Source organism: Pezoporus occidentalis, unplaced genomic scaffold (genome assembly GCF_034315485.1).
Source record: "Pezoporus occidentalis ecotype Australia unplaced genomic scaffold, CSIRO_AGI_Poc_V1 ctg28, whole genome shotgun sequence".
Lineage (NCBI taxonomy): Eukaryota > Metazoa > Chordata > Aves > Psittaciformes > Psittacidae > Pezoporus > Pezoporus occidentalis.
This window is the reverse complement of record NW_026914718.1, coordinates 7,287,179-7,314,720: the sequence shown is the minus strand read 5'-3', so window position 1 is coordinate 7,314,720 and position 27,542 is coordinate 7,287,179. Positions and strand designations below refer to the sequence as shown.

Genomic DNA, 27,542 nt, shown 5'->3' with positions numbered 1-27,542 from the left:
ATGCAGAGAGGACCACTTAGGTAAGCCTGTTTGGGAAATAGTCACGGAGGCATAACATAGGGATGAAGGGAGATAATTCAAAGTGTAAACCACACCTTCACTGTTAGGAGTTAAATTTAGGGATCTAGGAGTCAGGTTAAGGGTTTAATGATCCAGCTAGTTTCTCATAGGGTGTCATTAATGATGACTATGCAGTCATGAGCAGTATAAGGTGACAACTCTGTGGCAATGGGAAGGAAAATTAGAATGAGAACTGTGTTATGGAAAGGAGAGAAATGTCTGAGGCATGTGCTGTGCTAACGTGATGCCCAAATCTGTGCTGAGAGTACTATAACCTACTCTACCACACCATGTTTCATTGATCAAACAGTAGAGTGCAGATCGAGCATTCAGAAACATCCTGACTGAACGTCAGGAAAAGCTGCAGCATTTGAGGACAAGGATCCAAGCAGTAACTGAAGTTGCAGAGGATAATTGTTGTTAGCCTTGTGTCTGAGTCACAGACCAGAGACTGGGTATCTTCCTGGATTGTGCCTTTTGCATTCACTCGAATGATTAATTCAGAGGCAATTATTAACTTCATCTTCACAACATAGAGCAGGATTTCCATTGCTCTGCAATGGCTGTGCTTTACTATTACACTCAATAGTAGAACCTTCAGAGATTTCAGTGGGATCCCAGCTGGGGTGTCCTTGAACACTTAACAAACCATACCCATTTTGGCTGACCTTATTTACCTGTGCAGGCAACTGGACATCACCTACTGAAAGCCACATGAGTCTTGTCCATCCTGACTGTTGTTTGCAGCTTTCTGGAGCATGTAGTTGTTTCCCCTTTAGTTCATGCACAAGGAGGGAAAGGCTGCTGGTGTTAAGTGAGGCAATGGGAATGGTAGCTGTATAGTTATCGGTGGCTTGCAGCTAAAGAATATATTCAGGCTGTATGATGAAGGTATTTGAATACCTACTCACAGATTCTTTAAGCAGAGTTCTGCTTTCTAAATTGTAGCACCTAGACCTATTTTGCTTTTGCCTCTAGCTCAGCTTTAATCATCTTTGACAGTAAAATCAGGGAGAAGCATTTTTGCAAATGTTTACACCTATTCACAAGGATTTGAAATGAAAATTAAGTGTTATTGATTCCAATGTTAGGGTAACCCAATCTCCTGTACTCCTAAATGGCAAATTCCAGTCCATTTAAGAGACTTTGAATTTAAGAGGGTACTCCTGCCTTTAGCAGCAGTTAATGTGCCTGGTATCTTGCTATGTCATCTTGCTATGAGTACCAAGGTGCCATCAGTGTTTGTGGAGGTGTAAATTCATCAGGCTTTCAGCTTTTCATGCAGCTGGAAGCTCCTGGCTTGTGTCAGCTCAGGCAGACCTGGTAAGTAAATCAATTATTTGCCTAATTCCCCTCAGCTGAGCATAGCTGAGGGCAGGCTGAACACTGATTAGGTGGGCATGGCACACACCATGGCTGCTATTGATCTTTGTAAAAGCCAAGTAGATCTGTGCCTACAGCTTAGATGGATGGATACCCAGTTGAGAGGAAAAGGTACGGGTGTAGGTGCAGAGACCATAGGAAAACAACTGTATGTGCTGACACAAGTGTTTGATTTTCTTCCATTTTTTTTCTTAAGAAAAAAGAAAGGAAGAAAAGGTTCCATGTGAGTGATTGTATGGTTTTCTCAGTGGCAATTAGTTAACCTGCCACTATTGGTTTTCAGTGGAAGTGCAAACAGTGAGCTGCTTGTATCTAGTAAGTGTAGAGAAAGGCTAATGTGTCTTTTTCCTGCACCATGGAGTTGGCCTGTGCATGACAAGCTGGAGGGCTTCTGGAATAAAAGAAAGGGTACAGCTGAGGAAACAGGGAGGAGGTGCTTGTTTAGGAAGCTCAGCAGATTCCTTGCGGTGATTTCAGGGGAAAATCTCACCAGTTGAAATGGCTTCAGAGAGCCTCTTTTCAACACAATATGATTTTGATAGCCCTCAGCAGCTTGTTCCTGTAAGTGTTGCTATCCTGCTCTCCTGCTTTAGTGTACAGCGTACATGGCTGGTTGACAACTGAATTTTCATTCTTGATGGGTAAACTTCTGTTTCCAACTGTGCTGAGCACTCTTCAAAAGAAATGGTCCCCTCAACGTATTATAGGGAATTACAATCTTTTTGGCTCTATCACAAGTGGCTGGTATGGTCAGATAACTTAAAACTCTTACACCTTCTATATTTCCCAATATAGAATTGGAAAACAATTGCTTACCTTCTCAAGTAAAAGTAAGGAACTTGGGAAATTTGGGTGGTGGTTTAAAGAACAAAGTTCACCGTGATCTGGCAGTGTGTGGTTACAGTCCAACTGTCTGCTTGGCTGCATCAAAAGGAGCATGACCAGCAGGTTGAAGGAGGGTATTCTGTCTCCCCCCTACTCTGCTCTGGTGAGACCTCCCCCCCGCAGTCCTGTGTCCAGCTCTGGGGCACGAGCACAAGAGGGATGTGGAGCTGATGGAGTGAGTCCAGAGGAAGCCATGGAGATGCCGTGAGGGTTAGAGCAGGTCTGCTCTGAAGGCAGGCTGAGAGAGCTGGGCTGGTTCATCCTGGAGAAGAGAAGGCTCTTTAAGAGGAGACCTTAGAGCAGCTCCAGTGCCTAAAGGAGCTGCAAGAAACCTGGAGGGGGGAAGTTTTACAAGGACATGTAGTGACAGCATGTGTAGTTACCCAGAGAAACTTTGGCTGCCCCATCCCTGTCTGCGTTTAAGGCCAGGCTGGACGGGGCTTGGAGCAACTTGCTGTAGTGGAAAGTGTCCCTGCCTGTGGCAGGGGGTTAGAACTAGATGATGTTTGAGGTCCCTTCCAACCCAAACCAGTCTGTGAGTCTGTTGCCGTAACATCTCAAGCCCTTGAATGATAAATATGTATTGATGTTGCATGGTTTTCTGGAGAAGCCTATGAGTATGGAGATTTCCTGATTAGCTGAGAAATAGTCTGAAAATTATTTTGGAATGGAGGAGATAGGTAGCATCTTCCAGGTCTTCTGTCTTTGCATTATTTAGGCAATGTGAAAACAAGGCATTTAGGACAACCAGAAAATAAGGCTGCCTTTACCTGTCTGGAGCATCAGCATCAACAGGATCAGAAGCATCAGCTTCTCACAGAGTAGTTCCTCATGACATATTCTCAGGATGTATTGCATAACACTTCTTCTATTTGTCTTCCTCTTATGTACTTGGTGTGTGCTGCAACAGAAGTCAGCCTTATTAATCCATGTGTGTGGTCTACTACTTGCTTCTTAGTTGTCTCTGTTGGATAATTAAATCTGAATGCTGGGAAAATATTTGAAAATCTTATCTGTGCAGTGTCTTATAAAATTCAGTTACTGGCTACAGAAATATCCCATTTACCAGATTTATCCCTCCTCTCCTTTTGTATATTGATAAAAAGCCCATGGAGAATGCCTACTAACAGAGCTAGTATGTCTTCGTACTTTGGAATCCAGTAAGATTAATGCTTGCTGCACCTCTATTGTGGGAAGTCTGTTAGTTGAAATGATCAGTATTTCAGTACTGAGCTGCTCATCTCGGGATTTGTTGACTCACCCTTGTATATTCTATAATGTAATGCTCTAAAGTGAGAATGTGCCACAGCTGTTCAGTGTGGTAGTGTCAGTGTGATTTTCAGAACTTCCTCATTTATTCAGAAGCTATTGGAAATTGTTGAAAATATGAAACAAATACATCAGTTTTAAGAAGTAAGTCACATATTCTCTTCCCCAAAGGTGGGGAGGAGATGTGACTGAAGGATGCGAATTGTACTCTGTCAGTGGAATTAGACTTAGAGGTGAGGATGGGTTCTCTGAATGATGTGCAAGAGGCACTTGCTGATCCTTGTAAATAAATGTAGAAAAGATAATCTGTAGAAAGATTTTGGCATGTGAATGTCTACTGAGAACAGTTGATGTTTCAACAGAAGTATGTTTTCAGTCCTTCAGCAATAGCTTTATAATTTAACCACTATTAACTCTAGTCTAAGAAAATCAATGATTAATAAATATTGTGTAGATTTGGTACTTTAGTTTTTGATCAGCTCTTCATCTTACAGTGCAGCCATATCAATACATGCTAAACTATAATATAAATGTAATGTGGAGAGGATTTTTTTTCTTGAGATGTGACAACTCCATGTTCTGTAATCAAATATTTTTATGGGAAGCAATACAGTCTTGGATTTGGAGTGACCTGAATGTTGGTGCTGGCTTCCACTTTCAGCTTTATTTCAGGCTTTCGGGCTTAATCCCAAACTGTAGTGATGCAAAAGCAAAAAGACTAGATCATCTCTCTTTTCCAGACTGCTGAGAGACTGATGATAGGCTTATGAATTTATTTTCCTTCTCACTCTGTTTTTGCAGGTTCTAAATCACAAAACTGCTTGTGGAACACCATTATCGATGGGCTGACCGGCAACCTCAAGGAAAGGCCAAAGCCGACCATCATCAACGACCCTAGACCTCCTGAAGAAATTCTAGCAGATGAACTACCACCAGTGGACAGTCCTGAAGCGTTGGTGAAAACATCTTTCAGGTCTGACTGACATGAGTTTACTTTGTCCTCTAGAGGTTATTGTTTTAAGATGGAGTCTGCAGTGTGGGTTTGGTGGGAGATATAGATACAAAAGGATTCTGCCATACTGCATATCTTTATACTGAACAAGAGTGAAAGAAAGAGGTCTGTAAGCAATACTGGCTGGACTCATCTTTGATTAGCCTTCCTAAATGATTATGGGCTAGACAGATATGAAGTCTGTAGCTAGCCAAAACTGTAGCTAGCCAAAACTGTCAAGAAAGACTTCATAGACAGATATGAAGTCTGTAGCTAGCCAAAACTGTCAAGAAAGACAGCTTGTTATATGAAGATGTCTTTGAAGGTTGGTATTGTTTCATTTGAAAGTGTTTTAGTGATGAAGACTTGCACTTTAGATCTGATGATTAGTTTTATTGATGCAAGGGAAAGCTGAAACTTCTGCTGGTGTAATGTCTTGAGAATGATCTAGCATTAATTTATTCTGTCAGGGAGAAGGGTTCTGGCCAGGGGCTTGCAAGCAAGTGATTGCTGGTGTTGTAAAGTGTGTGATGTATCTCTTGCTGGGTTTTTTTCTTGTTTATTAATCATGTGGATGTACAGTTGTCAAATGTTTCTTGGAGGCATGTTTTCTGAAAACAGTTTTCTCAGAATGAGGTGGAAAAAGAAGCTGTGTGCATGCAGGGGATCCTTGACCATAATGTGGAAGCTGGTGTCGTAGCAAAAGCAGAGTGGCAGAATTGATTTCTTTTCCAAGTGGTTTTGAGCTTTGTTGTTCTCTTTGAAAAACCATGCTCTGTGTTCTTTTATACTAAGTGCACATGTGTGCAAGTGTAAAATGGGGTTTGCTTTGGATAAATCTCTCTGACTACAGTATTTTTTACTTGTACCCCAGTCTGTCATTCTTATTTCAGTCTTCATATAATCATTATTTTGAAGGTACTTATTTAAGTCATTATATTAGGTAGTAATTTAAGCTACTTTGTTTATACTGCTTGCCATTTAAAAACACATTGACCAGAAAGTGAGTTTATGTCAGTCTGTGTAAATAAATCTTGTAATTCCATAGTGCATTTTCATTTTTTAATGCTTCCATTGAAATGATTCAGCAGAAGTGTTTCAGAACCTGGATCCTCCTTTTATGATGACCTGACCTGTGGTATTTGATGGCTTTTCAACGCTTTGTGTCTCTGCTATTTCAAATCTACCACTTCAAGACGTCTAACTTTTCTTCAGCTTTCATTTCTCATAACATTACATTGCTATAGTCAAGATAATTTCAACCATTTTATATGACAACATAATGCCACAGTGTTCCAAATGGCATGATTTGATTATGTGAGTAGGGGTGACTGTTGGAAGAAGTGCTCTTGTATGTGGCATGAAGACTGATGAGTTGGAAAATGTAATGTAGCAAAATAGTTTTGTTAATGCAGTTTAAAAGGGTTTACAAACATGACCGAACCTTTGTATTTCATCAGTATTTGCATTACTGTATGATGTGACATTTTGTGGGGACTTTTATATCTGGAAATCCAAACAAATTGTCATTACAGAGTAAATTGAAACTGCCTAGATTTATAAAGAAAGGAAGTCCCTTGTGTGTTTGAGCTATGCAGAGGAGCGGAAGATAGGAGAGTACATTGCAATTACTGTCTGAAGGTGTCAGAAAATGAAAACACTGCAGTGTTTTTATTCAGTTTGGGGTCTTGTTGATGTCATGGTGCTAACTAGGGCTTAGGAGGCTGTACCATCTTTTATACCATGGGTTGCATGATTGATTCATCAGGGTCTTTTGTGGGTCATGACCTTCAACTGCTTCTTTGACAGAGTGAGACTGGCGTGTCTGAGTGCCAGAGGTTCCCTGGTTGTGCTTTCCTTGTTTACCAGACACCAATGGAAGATCTCGCTACTCTGCTGCCTTTTGGGAAATGAAACAAGCTTTAGAAGTTGCCCAGTCAAGAATGTCTTCATTGGTAATCTGGTGGCTGAATCTCAGAGGGTTTGAGGGCCAGTGTTGGCCTTGTTTGAACTGATTTTACAGGGAGAAGAACCAGGCCTTGTTTTCGAACATGACTGCTATGAACTGTAAAATGCAGCATGTCCCTTACTGCTTGTGATTCACTGCTGTTAGAGCAGTGTGTGGCACTATGATCCCTTTCATGCATAGTTAAAAAGATGTCTCTCCAGTGTCAAATGAGTCACACTTCCTTCTAATTGTGTATCCTTTTATGTGAATACACATAAGCAGCATGAAATCCCAGTTGCCACCTCTCCTATTAGCTCTCGTTTTCTACTGTGCAGTACTTGCTGTTCTGCAGCTTGGAAAATTGAGAAGAGATCAATGTTCAATTTTGTTCAGCATTGAGATAGGAGCTTGAAACACATTTAAACATAAAAGGAGGAATGTGGTTATTTCAGTCATTTCAGACATACTTTCCCTGCAATAGTAATTTATCTTTAAGTTGTGAAGCAACAGCCAAATGACACCAACCTCTTCTCTGCACCCCAAATAAGTGTAGTGCATGATCTCTTCATAATTAAAAAGTGTTCTGATACACTTATTATATTTTTCTTATACAATTATTTTTCTCATACAATTTTTGTACTGTATATATACAATGTATATAAAAGGCGTGCCAGTGCTGGGGTAATGGTTGGACTTGATGATCTTGAAGGTCTTTTCCAAATTCGCTGATTTTATGATTTCTTCTAGACTCATTTGTTTTTGATGTACGGGAGAGATGGAGTGTTATTCTGAAGACCTGGGACACTGCATTGGTTTATATGACTGTGGTGGTGCTTATGCGATGTAGTGGCTGCACTGGGTCTTGTGTCAAGTGGGATTCCATGGTACAAAGTGACTGAGATGTTCAGGGAAGAATGGAGATGCTCATCTGAGACCTTCCATGCTGGTCCAGGGCCAGGGCACCAGAAAGGCAGTTCCTTCAAAGTCACAGTGGTTTTGAGCTCAAGATTTGCATGGCGGCTTATTCTGAAACCTTTTGAAGTATTTCCAGCTTTTAGCTTGAGGCTGGTAACACCCCTGCTTACCTTAACAGCTACTTTTCCTATGCCAGCTGCAAAGTTTCTTTATTTTCACAAGGACAGTTTGCTTTGCTTTCCTTTTCTGCTTTGGGAGCTTTAAATCATGCTGGCAGCTAATCTTCTGTGTTTCTGGTTTGCTTGTGTGTGATGTAAACTCTTGCCAATGACTGGCCACTTGGGCTACAACATAGAGGTGAAACTACATTGCTCCAAATGCAAAATCTTCAGTCACAGCAGCATGTGCTGGGGGTCAGCTCATGAGCCTCAACCATGTGTGGGTCAGGGTGGCATCAGTGGGAATAAGGAGTATGAGCCGCCTTTTCTCCTGCTTTACTTGAGTCATTGCAAGAGCCCCAAGCGCCCATCTCCAGTCACATGGCAGATATGCGGGACCTGCAGGACTCCTCCTTTACTCCCTCCCTGTTGATGCTCTCTGGGCAGCACCAAAGCTCAGCTGTAGCTACATAAGCTAATATGTGATGTCTGAAAGTCAGAGGGGGAGGTAAGCAGTCTCTGAAAACCACCCTTCTCAACATCTTTCTCAATCCAGACTTATTATAAGACACTTTACTTGCATTAAACTTAAATTCATCCATGTTTTATTCAAGTCTGTTGCTTATTCCTGTTATTTATTGATACTCAATGAGATGAATAAGTAGTGAAATGTGTTCTGTTCATTAAGGAAATGGGCTCCCACATAATTTGTCTCTCTCTTTTAATTTTGCCTCCCTTCTAGGTGCATGCTATACTTTGTGAGAGCTGTGTGCTCATTTCTTGTAGATGGAGATTTATGAGTCAGAGGGGGATGATGAGAGGAGAAAGATTTATGCCAGTTACAGTTCAAAGGCTGCATATACCCACATGGGTCCAAGGGGAAGGTGTTTTTTCAGGCAGTTGAAATAGAAGTGGACTTCTCTCTTGCTTTTCTTTTTTTTGGCTATCACAGTGTTCTTGTTCTTCACAGGATAGATGTATTATTAATGACAGGCAAACCCAGCGATTCTGTCCCTGTAAAATACCAGCCGCATCAAAAGACCCAAGCTGAGAAATTCACATGGACTGTGGGTGTCCTTAACAGAGCCATGCCTCTGAAAGGCAGGGAACAAACCCACTTCCCAAATGGGAATGAGCTTGAGCTGAAGATTCATGCATAAGCAAACTCCAGGTAGTAACGAAGTCCTGCTTTGAGGGCTGACCAGTGCCTGTCCTTGCCCATGCTTCTCTGCTTGATGTAGGTCATCTGAATCTTGTGTCGTAATAACCTTTGAACACCTGCTTAGCAGCTGTGCAAGGCTTCCAGTACTGTCTTTATAAGCATACAGATCAGCCCAGTTCTTGGCACAGACTGTGTTAGCCCCCACCACATGCAGTGGGTGGATATGGCTTTTAATCCAGACATGGTATACCTGTACAACCATGTGAGTCTCAGATGTCTGTGCAGCACTCGTGTGTGGACAAGGCTGTTCCAGGGGCTGTGATCAGTTGCTTGGCTTACTGAAGGTGCCAGCCCAGTCTTCCCTGCAGGTTTACAGAAGAAACTGGATGTGGGCAGAGGGTTGTATATAGCAAAATAGATGTATTTAAAGACAGTCTGCCTGGTAAAGAAGTGTTTAATAATGCACTGTTTAGTTATCTCCACATGAGAGATTAATAGCCTCTGCATGTTAGTACCAAACTGGAATGCCTTGCAATTCCCGTTGGCATAATTTCCTAAGGAAACCTGGCTATCCTTTTCCTAAGGAAATTGCTGTTTGCCTCTCAGTCAGCCTTCCTATTAACTTCTTAAACACAGCTGAACTTGATCTGTAGCTTAAAGGATGATAGATGTATCAAAGGTAATTACTTCCTACATAATGAAAACTGATGGTAGGATAAGAAATGGTCCCACAGAAGGAATGGACAGGAGAGAGAAAATCTGTTAAAGCCATCGTGGTTTTTTCTATGTGCATGCAGAGATTTCCTGATGTGAAATGACTCACATGGAGTGCCACGAAATGGGGAGGAGCAGCTCGGTTTTCAGGCAAAATAGCACCGGAAAGGGGCTAGTGGCTGCGTGGCCGGCTCCTCCAGCCTGTGGTCTGTACTTGAAGGGCACTTGGGAGAAGGGCGTGCAGGTTCTGGAACAGATCTATTGTCCTGACAGTTTGTGCATGTCCCTTGGGCTGCAAGTTGCTCATCCTGTTATTAAGACTTGTCATAGTATATATTTCATTACCAATAATAAAATGAGATAGTGGCTTTCTTACTCTTGGCAGTCAGAGACTGTGATGAGTGAAAGAATTCTTTGAGTAATCAGTTGCTGAAGCTTTATCTTGAGTTCTTTGATTTGCATAAGCAAGGCACATTAAAAAGGAACTTAAAGGAAATTCTTGTACAGTTCCATCTACTTTTAAATGGCTGGTTGAAGGCAAAGTGGTATGTTGTACTGGTTTCCTAAAGGATGTGGTAAAATATCCTCTATATCCAGCCCAATCAGGGACAGTTTTGGTTTGGTTTTGGGACCACAAAACCTGCAAGTAAGATCATGAATATTTTGAAGTGAGTAACAACAACAGCAGTTATGAAATTATCACAAGTAATTTCAAGATTGATGGATAAAAGCTTAAGCTTCACTAATGTCCTGCATTTCTTCTTAATGTGAAGAGCTTTGAAGGAGGAAGAGAAAGGGATGCTTAGCTCCAATTAATTGAGTACAACAGTCAGAGAACTGTATTCTGTCTTGGGAAAATACTGGCCACTTATGCATTGAAATAGAAATTTCAGAATGATTTATTTATTTATTTAATGAAACCCAGGAAAGAATCTATGCTAACCATTTACTTGGGATACATTGGAATTCCCCATACCTGTTACAGTTGTCACCCACCCAAGGGATCAAATTGTCGATGCCCATGGGCATGGTGTTACCACCAGGCTCTAGGTTCTTGGTGTCCCCATTTGGCACCCCCTGCTTTCTGTATCTGTCTGTTGACTCTGGTCTCCAATGAAGGTTCTGGCCAGTTTTCCTTCCTATGCAAAATGATTTTTTGATGATTGTATTTTTCCGGTAATGCTTTTGCCAAAAACTCCCAGCCTGGCCTACCAGTGACCTGGGAGGTATACAGCAACATCTAGGTGAGTAAAGCTGCTGCCAGCTGTCAACACCCCTTGCCCACAGAACTTGCTAATGGCTGATGTTTCTCTGGTTTATGCATGTTAAGCTGCCTGCTGGCAATTTCTAAAAGCTCCTTTATGTAATAGAAAGGTCTCATTTGGAAGTTCACGCACCATCCGAGTAGTAGGCACTCACTGATGTCAGAGTCACGGTGTCTGTGGTTTGCAGATTGGGACATTTATTTTTAGTTCCAATAATTTTTGGATCTGAATCTACCGAAGCGTTCACAGCAAGACTGCTAAAACTATCATGTGTTCCTTGGGTTCCAGCTGAACTTTAGAAATTGATCTAAACTTTATAAATTGATTCAGGCTATTTTGAAACCAGGCCTATAGTCTAAATTTGCTGCCAGTGCTGTTCTTACTGGCAAAAGCAATCTCCTGTCTTCTTTTGGTGGAAAGGTCTTCATGTTGAGGTGTGGAAATTGATGCAGAAGTATGGGCTTTGGGACCCTGCTTGTGCCCTGTGGTTCCTTCTATTATAGATGTACTTCTGATCTGTCTTCTCTTCCACGTGAGCTCTTAAGTTCCTTGTCAGAGCAAATTTTCTCTCAGCTCAGCTGAAAAAAAGACCAGACCTGAAGTTCTTCTTTTTCTTTTTATTTAAATAACAGCTGTTGAAGAGTGTTTATTGTAAGAAGGAAAACTATCAGAAGCTTCTTTTCCTTTCTCCTAAATAATGTGGGCAAGCCATGTTTAAATCAGTGTGAGCATCTGTACTTGCAGTTTCTAAGATGTTTCTGTTCCCAGTATAGAGCCTCAAGATTGATTTTTGTTAGATAATTGTCACCATTAGTATCTACTCCTGAATCAAAGAGATGTTTGTTGCACTACTGCTTCTTGTAGCAGTTATAATTAAGTCTGCCCTAATTCCAAAGAGTGTTGTTCATTCTGAAGATGAGATGTTGAGAAAATTGGATTCCTCTTATGGCACAGTACCTCCTTTTGAGGTTTGTTTCACTTCCTAAATTGTTTTAAAGTTACTCATAACATAATTATCAGCAATGTCAGCCTTACTTGAGTAAAAGAATTGGAGTTTAGTAGTGTAAGTGGGCTGAGTTGTTAATTGTTAATTGGCATAAACCTCAGTTGACTTCTGTGGCATTATATTGGTTTACTGCAGTTGAGTATCACAGTTGAGGATCCCAGACTGGTTTGGGTTGGAAGGAACCTTAAAGCTCATTGAGTTCCAACCCCCTACCACAGGCAGGGACACCGTCCACTAGAGCAGGTTGCTCCAAGCCCTGTCCAAACTGGCCTTGAACACTGCTAGGGATGGGGCAGCCACAGCTTCTCTGTGCCAGTGTCTCACCACCTTCATACTAAGTATGTGGCTTGATATTTCAAAACAGTGGTTGTACAACAAAATGTGTTTATTTCTTGATTAATGTTATTAATCTGGTAAACATGGCAGAGTGTTTTTGCTGAATCATGAGTGAATCATGTGTAATGCTGGTAAATCATACGTTTAAAGTGGCCTGGGCTAGATCCAGCAAATTCCCAGCTGAGGAATGCCCACTGGCTTTAACAAAAACTCAGTACAGTCTGCAGACTTTGAATCCATACAGCTTACATTTATTCTCCACTGCTTTGTGCTGATTCTAACGTAGCCAAGGCACTTTATGAGCATCTGAGGATGGTGTTGGTAAGGCATGACCTGAAATAGCTTGGATGGCTGCCTCTTCCCTGGAGTGTTCAAGTGCAGGTTGGATGGGACTTGGAGCAACCTGCTCTAGCGGAAGGTGTCCCTGCCCATGGCAGGGGGTTGGAACTGGATGAGCTTTAAGGTCCCTTCCAACACAAACCAGTCTGGGATTCTATTATTTTTGTAACTGTGAAGATGGTCAGACACTGGCACATGCTGTCCGGGGAACATGTGGAGTCTCCATCCTTGAAGATGCTCAAAACGTGACTGAACACAGTTCTGGGCAGCCTGCTGTAGCTGACACAGCTTCGAGCAAGGGGATTGGAGTAGATGATCTCCAGAGGTCCCCTCCAGTCTCAGTATTCCTGTGATTCTGTGGTGGGAACTGTGAAGCTGATTTATCAACCTGTGAGTAAAGTCCTTGTCTCTGGTATGCATTGCAGATCTGTTATCTGCATTGCAGATGGTTGTTGCATCATCTGCTGCATGGAACTCCCTCTGACGTCAATATGAAGTAGAAGTTTGCAGTGCAGATTTACAACTGGGGTTTTTCCTTGGAGTTTCCCCATCTGTGCTGGAGACAAACTGGAATAACATGTTTTAACTCTTTTCCCCTCTGTAAACTGAGCCTTCTGTGAATTGAGTCTTCCATAGAGAAGTTTATTAAAATGGAAGCTTCGTCTCCCAGCCACCAGAATAAAATGGCACTGAGTTCACAGCTCATGTAGATGATGGGAAAGAAGAAACTCATGTAATGAGATACTAATACAGCTCCTCAAATGCAGTTTAAATTTGTCTGAAAAAGTTTCCTCTGAAAGGGAGGGAAAGTGCACATGACTTCCATAAAGAACTGGTGAAAACTTTCTCATCAGTTCATCATGAGTTCAGTCTTAGTAAGATTTGTAGCCATAGAAATCCTGAGTTCATTTCCAGGGTCAGCTTAACACTTTGATCTGTCTTGGGTTGAAGCCTGGTAACAGAGGTTACTGCTTATTGCTTCTGCAGGAACATTTCTGGGGGTCTTGCAGAACTTTCCTCTAGGTCATAGGAAATATTGCTTAAATATTTATCTTCACAGAGATAAGAGACTAAGGTGTCATCTATTTTTAACCAGTGCTCTCTACTAAAGTTGGTTTCTTGAGAACTTGGCCTAGCATACTACATAGGAAACTTTCTAATGTATTTCCTCTGGCATGATACAAGACAAAGTGACAGAAAAGCAAATAATTCTCTTATTAACCTTTTAATTACTGAATTTGTGTCTATTGATGTGCAAAAAGTGATTATAACTCTTGTCAGGATAAAGTCATCTTAACAACACTCATCTCTCCCCAGACACTGTATTGGGATCTACCTGTTAAATATTTTCTATTGCATCTAAATTTCTCTGGTTTGGTTTGGTTTGTTGGCCAAGGCTTTGCCTCAGGCATGAGACCAGATTCTCTGCCAGTTTTATCCATGCAGATTTACTGGAGTACCTGACTTGAGCAGAGCTGTACCAATATATGCCTAAGGCAACTGAGATGTCCCAAACTGAATGACATTAGCTAATTAAATGCAGTTCAGAGAGGGAGAAAGGTAATCAGTCACCCAATTCTCTGATCTCTTCTGAGTGTCTTCATACTTCTGGGGGAACTTCAGGGAATCTGGTGGTAGAAACAAAAGCTAGCTTCACTCCAAACTTTAGAGGTAGCACAAACAAGGGATGGGACAAGAGGAAATGGCCTTGAGCTGCACCAGGGGAGGTTTAGACTGGAGATCAGGAGCAATGTCTTCCCCAAAAGGGCTGCCCAGGGCAGTGGTGGAATGACTGTCCTTGGGGGTGTTCACAAACTGTGTAAACAAGGCCCTTAGTGACATGGTTTAATAGTGGCCTTGGCAGTACTGGGGAAACTTGTAGAATCATACAATCAACTACATTGGAAAAAACCTTTAAGATCATCAAGTTCATCTTGGTCAAAAGTTTATCCTTAGTTAAAAGACCAAATGATCTTTTCCAACCCAGTTGATTCTATGATTCTACCAACAACACTTTCTGTCTTTTTTTGGAATAAGAGATACTTTTTTGCGGGAGGGTGGAAGAAACAGGCTTGCGATGTGACCACTGGCTTTGTTGAACTCTTGAGATAAAATGCCAGCTATGTGCAATATATGCCTTTTAAGGGCCAGCTATGTGCAGTTTTCAGAGTATGCCCCCATGGCTGCTACTCTGGCTACAGAACTGCATCCATGTTCACACTGCTTGGCATTCCCAGTGCAGAAGGGCTGAGTGCCATGAGGGATACTTGCTATGTCCCAGCACCTGATGACCTGATGTCTGCCTGGTGGTCTTTATGAGCACTTGTGCCATCCCTGACTTCTCTGTAGCCATGCGGATCCCAGGACCACCTCACTGTCACCTTTATAAGTCACACTGCCCGGTGTTCTCCTTGGCTGTTCTCTAGTGACCACGAGAGGATTATTTACGCTGTGATGTTACTAGCAAGACAGGAAAGGCAGAAGGGGTTCAGCTGTAGGACAGCCAGAGTTGCAGGTGAGAAGAGTTGAGGTGACCTCCTCATGGCTGTGGATAGCTGGCTCACGTGCAGGAGTCTAGCTCCCATGCCAGTTTTGGCGTGTGTGAGTTTTTGGCTGTTTCCAGAGGAGTGGCACCAGCATCCTTTGGTAGGATTGGATTTACAGGACTGAGCTATGGGCTAAATGAGCTGGCAGAAAGTTTGGAATAGCACCAGGTCTGGGATGGGCTGCCCAGGCCAGGAGGAGAGGGTGGTCATCCTCTTCTGTCTGCACCAAACTCACACTACCGTGTGGCCTTCCTATCTTGGCAGCAGCCTCCAGTTGCTGCCACCACCATCAATGTCAGAGTTGTTGGAATCATGGTATCATAGGATCAACTAGGTTGTTGAAGCATGTAGGTGTGTGAAACCACAGCCATCTGGCTTGGTCATCTTAAAGAAAGCCAGCCTTGGCTGGGCTGGGAAAGTCATGGAATCCCTGTTGTGTAGCATCTGCTGGAGGATAGTGTCCATCTGTGGGGCACTTAACCATTTTGCTGGGATGCCTGCTGTAAACAATTCATTTATGCTAGTGTTGCTCATCAAGTCCAAGATCTCTGTGTGTTTTAGGGCTTTTATCTGCCCCAGACTTGCTAGCATTCAAGTCCCAGGTGTTAGTTTAGTCTTGTGAAGCCCAGTGACAGCTATCTGATCATAAACATCCTTGTTTGGTGTCTGTGTTGAGATGACATCATGACTGGTTGCTGTGTGGCATTGTTGGATCTAGATTTCTGGGTCACACTGGCTATAGCACTGTGCTGACCTGGCCATATGAATACAATGTTTGCAGTGAATACAAGGTGCTATACCCGTTCTCCAGGGGTACATTGACTAGCTATGCTTCAGGTGGCTTGAATCCAGAAGATGCATCCAAACTACATATGAGTACAGAATGGGAAGTTGTATCAAAACCCTAATATTTTCAAAGCCTTACTGCTTGTTGAGGCAAGGCTGGGGCCCTGCTGCAGCCTAGGCAGCGTGGACATATGGCCAAGTTAGCCTGTGAAGTGGCTTTGACAAGAGTCTCAATATAACCAGTGGAGAGATTAGAGAGGGTTGCTAAATTGGATTTATATACATTTCCTGAAATTCCTTCTTCTCAGCTTTACTCGTCTTGGTCATATATCCTTAAAATAAAGCTTTAAGAAAAAGTAAGAAGTTCTGGCTCTAGAGTTTCCAGACAGCACCGACTCTAAAATTAACCCAACTGTGTATTTGGAAGGGTGCATGTAAACGTCTCATAGCTAAACTTAATAGAATGGTACAGCTAATTGAAAGTCGTATGTTAACACTGAGGGTAATGCTATGCTTGTTTCCCATTTCATGAGGTAGAAAATATACTTCAGTTAAATGAAATTGTAATGAAAATCATTATTATTTTGTTGTATTTCTGAGGAAGGAAGTAAATATTGGGAATTTCTGAGATTTCTTTGGCACTTTTTCCTGCAGCGGATGTTCTTTCCACTTTAAAATGCTTTCATCAGGATTTATGGATGCACTGTGAACATGCACACTGCCAAGCAGCATGAAAAAATGCATAGAAAAATAGCACTGCATGGTTTCCAGAATATGCTTTGTGGTTTTTGAACCTCTGTTTGGTGGTTTGTCATAATCTTACTTCACCAGCTTTGCAAAGGACCTCCCTTACGACACTCTCCTTGGGATACCTAGTTTGTGGCAGCAAAAAATGGGAATGCAATGGAAAGGAAAATGAGGAGTGAGAGCTGATGGGTGGTATTCTATGTGTGTTCATGTGCAGGCAGGGAGAGCCATGGGCCACTTCCTGAATGTCAGACTAGGGTCTTGCTCAGAGATGCTGGTGGTCCTCCAGGATAACTCGTCCTTGGATTGTCTTCCCTCTTCAAGAGCTTTCTCTGTGAGAAGCCTGACAAAGGTGGCACATCTTGGAAAAATAGGGTGTGTGGTACCAAGTACCTGCTTTTTTCACTCTGTCAGGAGAAGAGGAATTGTGGCCTGTCATAGCCTTAAGTCTGTTTCCTCTCTATCATCAGCAAGTGGAAATCTTGCTGCTTTCAGGGCAGTATCATAGGTTGACACCTATGAACACACTGCATCAACTGAGCCAGGTGGGAAGCCTGAAAATGTATTGAGGGACAAAACTTAGCTGCTAGAAGAAGCTTTATAAACTGGCAGTGAAATTTGTCGTGAGGTACCAGACATGTGCTCAACTCTGAGCAGATGCAAAGAAACCAGCTGAATATGAAGTTAAAATGGGGAGAAGCAGCAGAGTTTGGAGGGAAGCACATACTTTTCCCTCTCATGTAGAATACAGGAAGTTGGTTTCAGATATTTTGTTGTTGTTGTTACCATTTTGATGCGCCACCCCTGAAGACATTCAAGGCCCGGCTGGGTACGGTTCTGGGCAACCTGATAGAGTTGAAGATGTCCTTGCTTATTGTGGGGGTGGAGTGGTTGGGGTTGGACTAGATGACCTTTGAAAGGTCCCTTCCAACCCAGAATGTTCTATGATTCTGTGCTGCTACAGCAAAGTGATGACAGTGTCAGGGTAGCATCCGTGGTAGGAGGCAGTGTGTTCCCATATCTCTGTTGGCTTGCAGAGCCTCGCTCCTCACCAAGGGACACAGGCTTCCCCGCTGCTCTGAGCATGGAGATGGGTGATCTTGATGCTGAAGGTCATGCCCAGCTCCACTTTCATATGACTATTTTGCTGTGGCTCTACAAAAGCTGTGGATAAGAGAACCCAGTGACAGAGGAGTGATAGGTCTGAGAAGCCAGACCTATGCAGTGCCTAATTTTAGTGTTTATCTGACCAGTGAGTAACTGGAAATGTCAAATGGCAGATAAAACCCTAAAAGCATGCGCTGTGACCATCCTTTTATCATTAGTTGCAAGTAAGCATGGGGATAGGGATCTCTTTGTTTTCCAGTTGTTTGCTTCAGGAGTGAAATCAGGAATAACCTTAAGTGAAAGACTAAGGGACTGCAATCCTGTAGATTAAAATAAGTTCAGTCACAGAGGCTCTGACCTTGTCTATAGATGAAAATAGCAGTGAGTAGAGATCAGTTCATTAACCTAGTACTTGCACCTCTTTAACTAAGTTCAGTACCCGAGGTGGGCTGTGGATAGATTTTTAGCAAAGAATGGCCATGTTCCCAGGTCAGCAAGTGCCTACGTGGAGCTCGTCATGACCCGAGGATAAAGGAGGATGTGGGTAAAGAAGCAAAAGTAACAGTGCAAGCAAGATAAGAAGAAACTGGACTGTGCTAAGATACAAAATAGTGGACTGTTAGCAAATTTTAAAGGTTAAGTTCTCATACGCTTATTTGATCAATTGTTACTAGTTGCTGTGTGCTGCAAGAATATGTATCAAAGTATAATATACTTAGCTGTTGTATATGTATCCAATCATAATACAAGCTATTGCATATGTATCTAATTATACTACAGTGAGCTATTGTAAATGTATCCAAATATTATACAGTGAGCTATTGTAAATGTAACCGTAGTTGCTGTGTGTTACAAGAAAATGTATCCGATTATAATACAGCAAGCTATTGTAAGCAGATGCAGAGAAACAGTATAAAAAGGATTGGTGCTCTGTAATGAATGGCTTTTGTCTGATCACATTGATCGCTGACTGAGTCCGTATTTTTTCTGCTGCAGTTGGCAGGTTCCCTTTCTAGCACACCTGTGTGGAGGAAGATGCTATTGTGCCAGTTCAGGCACTCATCAGGAAATCCCAAATACAACACCTGTCATTTTTTTCCTTCACTTCCTATAGATGAATATCTGAAGTAACACAGAGGGGCATCTTTCCGCACCCATTCTCTGTATTTCCCTTTCTTCAGCCTGTTTCCATTGTACTTCAATTTTGTGCAGAAGTGATGGCTTGTTATGGCATCCGACCGATGTTTGTCCTCTCATTTGCCCCTTCTCACTGCAGGAGCAGGCTCACTGTGATTGCTTTGCTCACCACATTAGGATATCAAACAGGGATTGTTTGTCATTTAAGTGCTTGCAGATTTGCAGTTGTGATTCTTTCCATTTGACCCAGTTCTCTGTTCTTTTAAGCTTCTGGCACAGGACACAGTCCTCACACTACACTTCAAGTAATCCACACCGAACCCTTCCTAAAATTCATCATGGGTATTATTAAAGAAAGCAAAGGAAAGGTCAGTGAGCAACACTGAGACAGAAAGAATTAGGTCCTGTCAGTTTATATTTAACGGATGGCATTTTTTTTATTATTATTCAGAATTAAATACCCAAACCTTTTCTTATTCTAGTGCTTGGAAATCGTATTGCTGTAGCCTAAACAATATGAGTTTACTGCTCTTGGGTGAGAGAGGGGCCTTGTTGGGGAGAATTGTATGACTGGTGTAACACAGCCAGCCTCCAGCTCACCGTCCAGTTATTCAGATGTCAGGATCTGAGTTATGAAATACAAATACAGGCAACTTGCTCTATATGTTTTTGTGGCACTTGCACAGGGTGCCCAGAGAAGCTGTGGCTGCCCCATCCTTGGCAGTGTTCAAGGCCAGGCTGGACAGGGCTTGGCACAAGCTGCTCTAGTGGAAGGTGTCCCTGCCTGTGGTAGGGGGTTGGAACCAGATGAGCTTTAAGCTCCCTTCCAGCTCAAACCATGCTCTGATTCTACGGTCTGGACCAGTTAGCACTTTTTTCTGTAACAAACTTTAGAAAATCTCGTTGGCCTCGTGAAAGTGTCGTTCAGGGTTTTCAGTTCCTGCAACAGAAAGCCTCCATAGCCATCCTGAGACCTTGCAGTCATGGGATGCTTGGCTGGGCAGTATTAATGGAGAAGTGGGGAGTTTTCAGACTCTGCTATTAACAGACGTGCACTAATAAGGTGATCCAGGAGAATTTAATATTCTATGAGGTGGAGGAGAGAAAAATATTCCTGCGATGAATAATTCTGATTTAGGTGAATGGTTCTTATTCCACCTACCAAAATGCATAGTATGCAGGTTAAATATTCAGAACAAGTAAGTACAAAGTAATGGACAAAACCTGACAAATCCACCTGCTCTGGCATTTCTACCTCTGAATGAACAGTAAATGATGTAGCGGATTTGCCATGCTGTCTGTATTTAGCTCCAGCAATGGGGAGATGGCAGTAGACAGCTGTGATGAGGCTGTGGTAGTTTCTAACAAAGGCTGCCAAATGCCAGTGTGTAATTTGTGATCGTTTCAATAAATGCTGCTTTTAGATTAAATACAGAGAGGAAACAGGTATGTCAGGAGTGACAGAAATCCTCTACTTCTAAGTGAAGTTTGAGAACATATCATGCCTAAACCATATTTACTCTGTCCACTTTGAGTTAGGAATGAATAGATGTGTATCAGGCTTGATAAAAGAGAAATCAGATCCTGTTATCTGACTTTAGTGAATAACAGGATCTGATGCTAAAATAAACTTAACTTATAGCATCTATCTTAGTTCCCCTAGAGACAACAGAGGTCTCTCTTAGCTGCATCAAGGTTATGCTTTTGTGTTGTTTTTTTACTTGATGGCAATTTTGCTGCTGAATTGATAGCCGAACAAAACTTGTCCTCTAAGTAAATAACCTGCAGTTGTTCAGAAGCAGGATTGAGGTTTGTTTTGTGTGGGAAATCATCTTCATTGTTGTTCATTGCTGATTTTGTTCAGGGTTGGAGATCTTTGCTGTGCTGGAGGTCTCAGTTTCAGGGCAGAGTGACACTTAGAGCAGCCCAAAATGCCCTCCTCATTTTGAGGTTCCTTACATGTTGATCCAACTCCTCAAGCCTTTTCCAGAGGCAACCACTCACATTGCTTATTGGAAAAGCAGGAAGGTAAACTTCAAGGTGCTTTCTACATTGCTTGTCTTCTTATATCTCTGAAAAGGGATTTGATCATGGGGAAAGTGGGCTAAAAGTAGAGTGTGTGTAATTTTTGTGCAGCTTATTTCAACGCCACAGTTCTGTAACAGGACAGGATGGTGTGTCAAAGGCAGGGCTGATAAAATGTTAGTACCCAAACTCCCTCATTTGTCTTTACTTCCTGTAGAAATAAGCCAGTAGTTTATAATGCACTAATGCACAGCTAATGTTGATGAATGATAAAACCTCGCAGCACAGAGGCAGCAGTGTTTTGGGATTACCGTCTTCCCCAGTGGATATTTCCAAGTGCGGCTCAAGAAAAAACCGGCATGGAGAAAATGTAGGATGTAACTGACGGGTGGGTATCCCAATGTGCTGCAGAGCAGGGGCAGGCTGGGAATTCTGGGTCCAGAGGGAGTTTATCAAGGAGAAAATGTACCATTTTTTGGTGGGTCTCCTTCTTGTGCCATGGCTTTGTGGAATTCCTCTGCTGTGGGAATGTCCACCCGAGGAGAACTGATGTGGATGTGCAGACCTCTGAGGTGGCCTGGATATTGCAGAATGGTGGGGCTGAAAGGCAGCAGGAGAATTTCTGTCTTCTAGCATGATGCAGAAACTGCATGCAGTCATTTCAGACACATAATACCAATTTATAGATCTTCATGAGTAGGGAGGCATTTGTCCCGAGCAGTGTGAAAATCTGCCCCTTGTCCTTTGAGGCAATGGTGGGGCAGATCTCCATAACATACCTGCTTTGGGTTTTCCATGCAGGCAATGAAAAGATGTGCCTTGACATCCTTTAAATCAACATTTTCTACTTGTGTGCTTTTCTATCCAACCTGAATTCTCAGGCACACTAAAGCCTCTTTTGAACTTCCCTGGCCATGTAAAGGAGTTTACATGGGCACATTCTGCATCATACCTGCCTCAGGAACATTGTGCTTTGTGAAAGAGTGAAGAATCTGTGATGTAAAACAACATCAGACTGGTAGATTTACAGGTGAGGGATGTTTTGGAGTTGCTCATACAACTGGGCTGCTCTCAAACTTGGAGATGTTTTAAAACTGAAATCAGTTGTTTGATTGGAGTAGGTCCATGTTTAAAGATGAAAATACTGAGTGCAGGGTAAACCAGTTGGAAGTCCAGAGCTGAAGGATCTCAGCCAAATGGCTTACCATTGCTAGAGATGTAAGGATAAAAGTCAGTTGCAAATTAACCTATTAGCACTTTCTTGTATGTGTGAAGTAGAAAACTCCCTGATCTACCCGTGCTGATTCACCCTTCTCTTATTCGTGTACAAAGCCTCACACTCTGCAGTGTGTGAGAAACGGTCAGCCTTTCAAGCCATAGCACAGTATAATCTTTGTATTAATCACAGAGCAATAACTTGAAATAGCATTCTGGGTAGGTGAAAGCAGCCTTGGTATCTAATATTCCTGTTATCTATCATCCCCTCTGGAAATAAACTAAAAATACAAGGTGTGTTGCAGTGAAGCTTACACCCAGTTGAGCAAGCAGGGGTATATTTGTTTTCTCACATTGAGATATGTTTCAGTTAGGAAATAAATAACCAATCGTTTTCTATAAACACATGCACATGTATTTTATAATCTGAGATACATAGTTATTAGAGGACAGCAAGTTCTGTGCTGGTGGATGGCAGCATAACCGTAACATACAGCAGGCTTTTCCAATAGCTCAGCTAACTTTACGACCAGAAAACTTCCTTCCAACAATTATAATCTGAGTCTCGGAAGGAGAAAAGCCATCAGTACGGTCTGAAGTAGTTTCAACACTAGATTGTGTGCATGTGTGTTTCTTTTGGAGACAGGGCTACAAACGGTACAAACCCATGCAAGAGTACTTGAAGAGCTGTTGGCATTTACTGCTTTCTGATAATTTCTTCTGGAAACGACCAACCAACCAAAACCCCAATCAAGCCAAAACACACCCTAAGGGACAATACACTTGTATTTGTCAAGTACCTATGAGTGGAGAAGGACTGTTAAGTACTCAGCTCAAAAGAAGAGTCCTCTTAGCTGTAGATTCTGGAAACAGTAAGTGTCAGTTCTTGCTCTTGGAAAGAGTACTGTCCCGTTTCAGAAGGCAAATCCTCTTCCATTTTCTCCCTTCTCACACAGTAAATTCACTGGATCACTGAAGTTGTAGTCCTGTGTTTGTCTGTGCTGTGGCTAGAGGATGCAGCATCTGTCTTGAATGCACCAAGTGAGTCTGATGTGCAGGTACCTGTGGGAATCCTGTGCATATCCAGGGGCTGACCAGCTGATGTGGACAATGAGATGGAAAGCTGTAATGAAAATAGCTCTAATGAAGTAAGTTGCTTCGAATGAGCATGGTATGTGAACAAGGGAATGAATATTGATAAGCAATGCAGGTGACTAAGAAAGTGTATAATGAGGTGTTATGTATAGAATTTCTTGCTCATGATGCAAGTTAGGCACCTTTACCTCAGGTAATTTTAGCAGAGCTTGAGCTAAAGCAGACTATTTTTAAGTGGTGGTGTGGTGTTTTGTTTTTGTTTTTAAACTAAGATTAATTTTTGTTGATACATCAGCCAAGATTTTGATTAATTTTAGAAGTTATGATCCCTAAATGGCATAGTTTTTTGAGCTAAGGAGAACAGATTTCATCTATGAATATTTACCTTCAGCAACCTGGTAGTACTTTCTCCATCATATTTTCTGGTTTCCAATTTAATTAGGGAGCAGCTGTGATGTAGGCTGCGTAACATCTTGACTTAAAATCAGTTTTGCATAAGCAGGACAACTTTAGGAATACAGATGATACAGATGCTGATATGTGGAGCATATCAATGATGTTTTGCTAACTGAAGGGGACATGCAAGAGCATGTTGTGAAATATCATTCATAAAGATACTTCGAAGTGTACAAAGATGAAGCAGCACTGTACTCTAAGCAACCTCAGGTAGTATCTGTGGGTCTAGTCAGAGGCAGAGGGCCCTGTTTAGAGCAGAGGGGATTATATATATGGAGATATATATATGGTCTGTATGAAATACATTTGAATGTTCAATTTGTTAAAAGAATTTGACTCATGGAGAGCAAAGCTTGGGTCAGTTAATGGGTTCTTGGGTCAGACAATGTCTGTCTGGCATTTGATAACATGATTTGAAAACAAAATGGATGGTTTGTCCACTTCAGTGAAAGAGACACATAGGAACATAGGAAGGTGCAGAATTACATGGACTGTGAAGGCGTTTCAAAAGACTGATAAGATGCAAGGACTCAAAAGTCATCCACGGCATAAGTGAACTAGACTGAGCGGAATTACACCAAAGATGCCTTCTGTGGTGACTCTAGCAATATGAGGTAGTTGTATCCATTTAGTAGTGCACAAAGAAAGTGCAGGCTGGATTTAAACTGGAGCTGCTGTTTTCTCCTGGAGATGGGTGGAACTCTCCTTGAATAGGGAGCAAAAAGAATTTGTTGCAGCTTTTGCAATAGCAGTGATGTGTCAAGAGCACCACAAAGTGCAGCCATTCACCGGTCTCCAGGGTCTGACAGGAAAGGAGGAAAAAGTTTGCCTCAAAATCCAAAGCTTCCTCTCTGCACTGTTGGAATCCATTTTCCTTTTTACTGTAGTGGGATATGCACAGCCAGGAACTGCCCCAGCAATAGACTGATGTGGGGCTCGATTTCTTCACCCTTACACTCTGCACCTTGTTTCACAGCGCCTGTTGGTGAAAGCAGCAGTGCTGCTTGCAGGGGATGCTGCTGCTCTCTTCACTAGAGGGGGCAGGACCCCTTCTGAGGCTCCTTGGGCTATTGCTTTGCTTTTAAAGCAGCACAGCAACCTTCATTCCCATCTGCTGTTTTCTTTGTGGGATTTATTTATTATAAGTGAACGAAAGGATGCGCCGTGAAAACCAGATTAACATGGATATGCAAATGGTGGCCCCTGGTATTTGGTTATTTACTGAGCGTAATTGCCTGGTCACCAGCTGTTAGAGTGAATCCTGGCTCAGAACAGGCAAAGGGGAAAGTCATCACTAGATTAAATAAGTAAAAAGCAAATAAACCCATCAATAACTCCCTAACAAAGTATTTAGCTTCCTGCTATCCTCAGGACTCCATTTCTTGTAGTACTACAGCTCATCATTTTCTCTGGCTGGAGAAATGGTATCATTATATTTTCTAAACGATGTTGAAAGGAAATAGCCATTAAATGAAATTTACATAGAATATCTTCATAGATAATGTTTGTTTTTTTTTTTCCCAGGCATATCTAATGTGAGCCTTCTTAAAACAGCATGATTATAAATGACTTCATTTATTCCTAAATACAGCTTTCAACTTAAAGATTTGTCTAAGTTAGTAGCATTTCTCTTAAATACAGCCTTATAATGTTGGCATAACTAAACAGAATGAGATAAAGAACACTGAGCCCAATTGAAATTACAGGGTTGGTTTTCAGATAGGCAGACCGGATTTGGTAAAATTAGAAGTACTCCTGTATACCTGAGTTAGTATTTTCCCTTTTACTTCTGCATCACTTGCTACACTAGCAGTAGAGCGGTAATGATAGGAGTGTTCTGCCTTTGGGACATGAACGCTGGAAAAATGGCTGGAGGGATCCAAAGGCTTTGGGATCCATCCCTGAGATCAGTGTACAAAACCCCCCATTTGCCTAAATTCATCCTTTTAAACCCAACAAATATGAGTTTTGACGAAACCTTGCTGTATGATCTTGTAAATGTAATAGTGATTAAAATGGCAGGAAGGAAAACTTTACTTCTTTAGTCACTTTTTAATGATATTTAATTACTTTATGACAAGTGAATTCATGTCTTAATTCTGGTATAGGTGTTCAGAGCTATCCCAGCAGTCACACACACCCCCTTTTCTGTGCCTTTCCGTGAGTTCCTGGTGGTACAGCGCAGATCTGTTCTATCTCAGCAGCCTCTTCCCTAGCCAGCTTGCCCAAATAACTCAACACACACGTGGGCTGAGGCATCACGTGTTTGCTTGAGATTCCTCCAGGATTTAACGCAAGCCAGGAGGACATTTGAAAGACAAGCTGATGTTTCCAGCTCTGAGTTTTTGGCTTGGCATAGTTTTCAATTCAATATTAAGGGGAAAAAAATGTTTTTAGGTTGCCATGAATAAAGAAATGTTTGTATTGTTCCAAAATACAGGTGCTGACCAGAGGGCAAAGTAGAAACTTCAATTCATGGGTATGGCTTCCTTAATGACTTCCTGTAATCGGAGTTCAAAGCAGCTGCAGGACTGGGATAAATGATCTGCTGAACCTCTCTGCCTGTGTGTTTTAAAGGTCTGAGGACACTGTAGGAGATGCAAGCTACTCACTAGCTCTTGTCCTCAGTTGCCTTCCACTGAAGGAACTTCTAGCAAGGCTGTAGGAGACTGTAGCACTAGCAATGTCAGAACTGCTGTGGGGGATGCGGGAAGCCATCAGAAACATCTGCAGGGTGAAGGGGGAGTTCTGCCTCACCCTCAGTGGTAGGGGGTGCATAAGCAAGTCCAGCTTTCTCCCATCCCTTCTGTGTCACATGCTCATCATAGGCACCTGCATGGGGTCTCCCACTAGGCACGTACCTCAGAGACTGGTCATTCTTTCCATTTTCACAAGGTACATTGTCTCTTACCTTTTTCTGTCTTTTGTAATGAAACTGTAGCCGGCCTTACTGCTTCCAGTGCCGGTGCTTTGGCAGCAGAGGGGCTGTTGTGAAAAGGGCACCCAGATACCAGGATAGCCAGCCTCATGGAAACACCTCAGGAGATTAGACAGGAATGCTGCCGTGGCCCTGCTGTTTGCTCCACCTGATCAGAGCCTCAGGCAGGCTGGTTCATCTGTGCAAGGCTGGCAGGCTGTGCTGGGACACTGCGTCCCTTCCCAGTGGATAAACACTACAGGGCCCATATTTCTGGAACATGAATGAACTTCATCTTCTTGAATTGTGTCTGTCTGGCATCAGTAGTTACCAATGGGAAAATGCTGTGAGGCGATCTTAGAGTAGAGATGCTTACAGTCAGTGTGCCGATATTAGTCCCTCACCTGGTAACAGATATGTATAAGCTTGTGAAAAGTCCAACTGCAAAATGCCATGCTTTAGAAAAGAGTCCACATTAAGTTTAAGGAATAGGAAGATAGCAGGAGAGTCTTATACTGAGGAAAGGTGGAACATCCTCCCTTTCTGTAGGAAAGAGGATGAAAACCAAAGGCAGAGCCTGCTTTATGTTTCCTTTGTACCTGAAGCAATGGCAGATGTTCTTGGTTAGCATGGTCTGGCTGTATTATACCAGTTTGCTTTGCCTCTTTATTGGAAGCAGCTATTCAGGGATGCTGTAGGATTGCTGCTGTCCAAAGGAAACAGGCTTATTTTCACAATCTTAATGCCTTTACCAGCCACTGTGGTTACTGGGGGGAAGGGGCTGGTGCAGCACTAACACCCAGGCTCTCATGGCAAATCAACTGCTACCCCATCTGTCTGCCCAAGATTTAGGGACATGTTACTGTCCTGGGGCCTTGTGGCTGCCTTTCAAGTTGCAAAGCTTATTCACTTGGCAATTAATGGAAAATGGTTTGGTAACTGGCAGCAAGTGCCCAGTATATTCTGGGCTGGAATTTGGGGTTTGTTTTCAAAGGAGCCTACCTGAGGGTTATTCTGCACTTGGATACCTAGATGAACAGATGAACCAGCTGCTTTCTCGACTGAGATCAGTTGCATAAT

The 27,542-nt window shown here is 42.3% G+C and overlaps 1 protein-coding gene across 2 annotated transcripts in view; it reads left to right on the top strand.

The window, feature by feature from the left end:
* Positions 1 to 27,542, top strand: part of PDE1C (phosphodiesterase 1C) — a 278,378-nt gene that overhangs the window by 48,053 nt on the left and 202,783 nt on the right. For both annotated transcript variants that reach the window (XM_062625494.1, XM_062625500.1), the window contains exon 3: positions 4,399 to 4,570. In XM_062625494.1, the coding sequence (XP_062481478.1) occupies positions 4,399 to 4,570 (172 nt within the window). The remainder of the gene's footprint in view (positions 1 to 4,398; positions 4,571 to 27,542) is intronic.